The 3,168-nt window shown below is 44.3% G+C and overlaps 1 protein-coding gene across 1 annotated transcript in view; it reads left to right on the forward strand.

Annotated features, from left to right (window-relative positions):
* Positions 1-1,257: 1,257 nt before the first annotated feature.
* LOC130587312 (synapsin-3-like) overlaps positions 1,258-3,168 on the forward strand; it is a gene marked incomplete at its 3' end in the record, with an annotated part of 15,842 nt that continues 13,931 nt past the window's right edge. Inside the window, exon 1 of the mRNA XM_057388290.1 lies at positions 1,258-1,409. Within this exon, the coding sequence (XP_057244273.1) occupies positions 1,258-1,409 (152 nt within the window). The remainder of the gene's footprint in view (positions 1,410-3,168) is intronic.

Genomic DNA, 3,168 nt, shown 5'->3' on the forward strand with positions numbered 1-3,168 from the left:
CCTCCCCAGCTGAAGGCAGATATGTAATGCCACGTGTTTGTTCTTGGTGAAGAAACACCAAATACCATTGCAGGGTTTTCCTTGGGCTGGCTCCGCAGAGTCTGCCATCACCCTCCTTTAACACAGTGATCAAACTGGGAAACTCTGCTGGGGAACAGCCCATGGATTGCCACCAGCCCTGGCAAAACAAGGTTTGCAATCCCCAGCTGTGGTCTCAAAGCATTTCCAAAATACAAATAGGTTGGCAATAACGTCAAGAAAGTCACTCACTTGCTCATCCTTTTCATACAGTCTTGATCTTTTTTCCACAAATTAATCCACCCTTCCTGCACATGTCCAGCCCTAAGGAACAAGGCTTGTACAGGTTTCTCTGATGCACCTCACAAGAATTTGCCAATACATTAAGGGCCACAGTCAAARGTGTGAGTGAGGTGAAGTTGTCCACTATGTTCTTGTTACCTGCTGGTTCAATTTTGTTTTCCCAAATCAATGAGCTTTTGCAGAGTTTGATTGTATCATTAAAAYTTCTGCTGGTTTGGTCCTTCCTCGTTCCACTGTTATTTTATAAGATACAGAGCATTCCCCATAACTGAATACAGATCTGTGAAAAGCCATTTTCTCAGCACTGTCACTCATAGGCCAATTCTCTCGTTTCCAAATGACTCAAGTCAGACACCCAGCCAGCTGTCCTACTCACATATCCACTGCTYCACACACACAAATCTCCCCAAGAGAAACCCTTTTCCTTCAGAGCTTTTGTCCAGCCAAAGACCTGCACCACTCCTCAGAGAAAGCCTGGAGGGGGGCAATGGGAAATGCCAGGAAAATGAATCCTAAGAGGTGGCAGACAACCAGAGCTCAGGTTGATTTCCCAGCATTGGTTTGTGCTTCCTGACCACCCAAAATGCTCTGTTTTCATCCATCCCAACATGGGAAATAGCAGTTCCAAAGTTTGAATGAAATGCCTCTTAAGAGATTAAATATTTTTCTGCAGCATCATAAAAGCAAAGGGCATTAACAAGAGCCATTTGGGCAAAGGTGTGTCTGCATCAGGTGCACCAGGAAGGGAATGGGGCTGATTTGCTCTGGGTTGGTTTGCTCTGGGGAGCAAATCTCTGTAAATGACAGAATCCCTGTCTGTCCTCACGGTGTCTGTGTGGGGTTTAACTGAAATTGTGCTGCTCAGGTGCACAGATGACTCCTGCTCACAAAGCATTCATGTTCTTTTTGCTTTTGTCTCTTTTTCCCTGGATTTGGATGATCAAGGTCAAAGTTGAGAACCAGCATGACTTCAGGGACATGGCCAGCATCGTAGCCATGGCAAAAACCTACGCCACCAGCGAGCCCTTCATCGACTCCAAGTATGACATCCGAATCCAGAAAATTGGCAACAACTACAAGGCTTACATGTGAGTGCATGGCTGTGGCAGAGCGAGACGGGGAGGAGCTGTGGGTGTGATTGAGTCTGGGCAGGAATAGGGAGCTGCCTTCATTTCCTTGAAGAATAACCCTGCTGTTCTCCCACCTCTGAGCCCTCATTCCCCAGTCATCTCCTCCATTAGTCACTGTCAGGTGATTGTTTCTGGAATGTAAATCCCTGTCTGTCTGTCTGTCTGTCTGTCCCTGAGATTCAGTTAATTCCCACTGTAGTGACTGTGCTGTGCCATCGCCTCTCCATCCTGTTCTTCTCTTTCCCAGAAAAATCCTACAGCTCCCTTTAGTGGGAACTGAACCCACCCCCTTTCCACCTGGGAGAACAAATAAAAAACATTSATTCAGCATCACCACACTCTGTTAGAGAGGTAACCACCAGTCAGTGAGACACCTCTTTCTCCTTACTAYAAACCAGTGAAAAAAGCCACACAGCTTCTCCAGGAGCTCCTTATCCAACCACAGAATCCTGGACAAGCAGTCAGCTCCAGCAGCACATTCTTCAGATAAACTGCAAATGTTACTTAACACTGTGACTTTTGGAGGTTTACAAACCTCCAGGCCATAGTTCTGCTGAAACATAGTTAAACGAGATAATAAAATGTACACAATCAAGTATTTTTCAGCTGTAACTGCCTGAAATTCCCAGGTGGATTCCTAGCACAGAGATGTTTAAGAAAACCACATAATGACTGATTCACATTCTTCACGGGAAGGAAGGACGTGTGGGACACTTGCCTGCTTCATGTGATCTCAATGAGAGGAAATTTATTTTCAATTTAATCAGGTCAACAATAACACAGTTGYCTAATATTACATTAACATCTCAGAGGGTCTGAAATTGGCCAAAGGAAAGGTTTAAAATATCAATTAAAATTCCCTGTTCCTGCCAACACAGCCAGCCTTGGCTCCAGAGCCTGCTCCCCACAGCCTGACCATATTCTCTCCTCACTTATTATTACACTCACCATGTGCTCATCCAGAGCAGGGATCAGAAATAATAACAGATGATTGAGCAAAGAAAGCAGCCACACTAAGACTTAATCCCACTYGGGAGTATAGCTGCACAAACAATTGTTTGCTAAAGCAAAAATGTTTTCATATGAAAATGGCCATGAACAGAGAACACCTTAATGAGAAATGAAGCTCATTAGCAAAGAAAGCAAACGAGAAGGTTCACCCAGTGGCTTGCTGACACAGAAGGCTGATTTAGATGGAGAGGGCCATTTATGGTGTAATCAATCCCAGCAGGGACTGTTCCTTCCACCCCAACATCAGACAAAATCCGTTATTTTATGGTGTAAATAATATGTAAATGTAAATAATAAAATAAAGTGTAAATGTAAATAATAAAATAAAAAAAAATACTATGTCCAAGGACAGAGGTAAGCACCCAAAATATCAGTGTTCTCACTGGTGTCCCTAATAGGAAACTCAAAACTATGAGTCATTTTAGCAAATCTCAGCCTTAGAGGCAGTTCCAGCATCGTCATACGCCGTGATTGCTTTGATCTGGGAGCCATGGAATCCAGCCAGTCATTTTATACCTTCACCCACACATATAGACTGTAAAAGCCCCTTGTTTTCTSAGAAAGGGCTGCACTGAAATTCTCCAGAGTGTGTTTACTTTGCAGCAAGCATCTGGCAGAGGGAGGATGCTGCAGGGTGAATCATGCATTCCTCCCTGCCCCAATGTCCAATGAACTTCCTTCCACCCTGGCCCAAGGATTCAGTCTG

The sequence above is a fragment of the Malurus melanocephalus genome, unplaced genomic scaffold, assembly GCF_030028575.1.
Source record: "Malurus melanocephalus ecotype Western Australia unplaced genomic scaffold, MMel_1.1 scaffold_1746, whole genome shotgun sequence".
NCBI classification, from domain to species: domain Eukaryota; kingdom Metazoa; phylum Chordata; class Aves; order Passeriformes; family Maluridae; genus Malurus; species Malurus melanocephalus.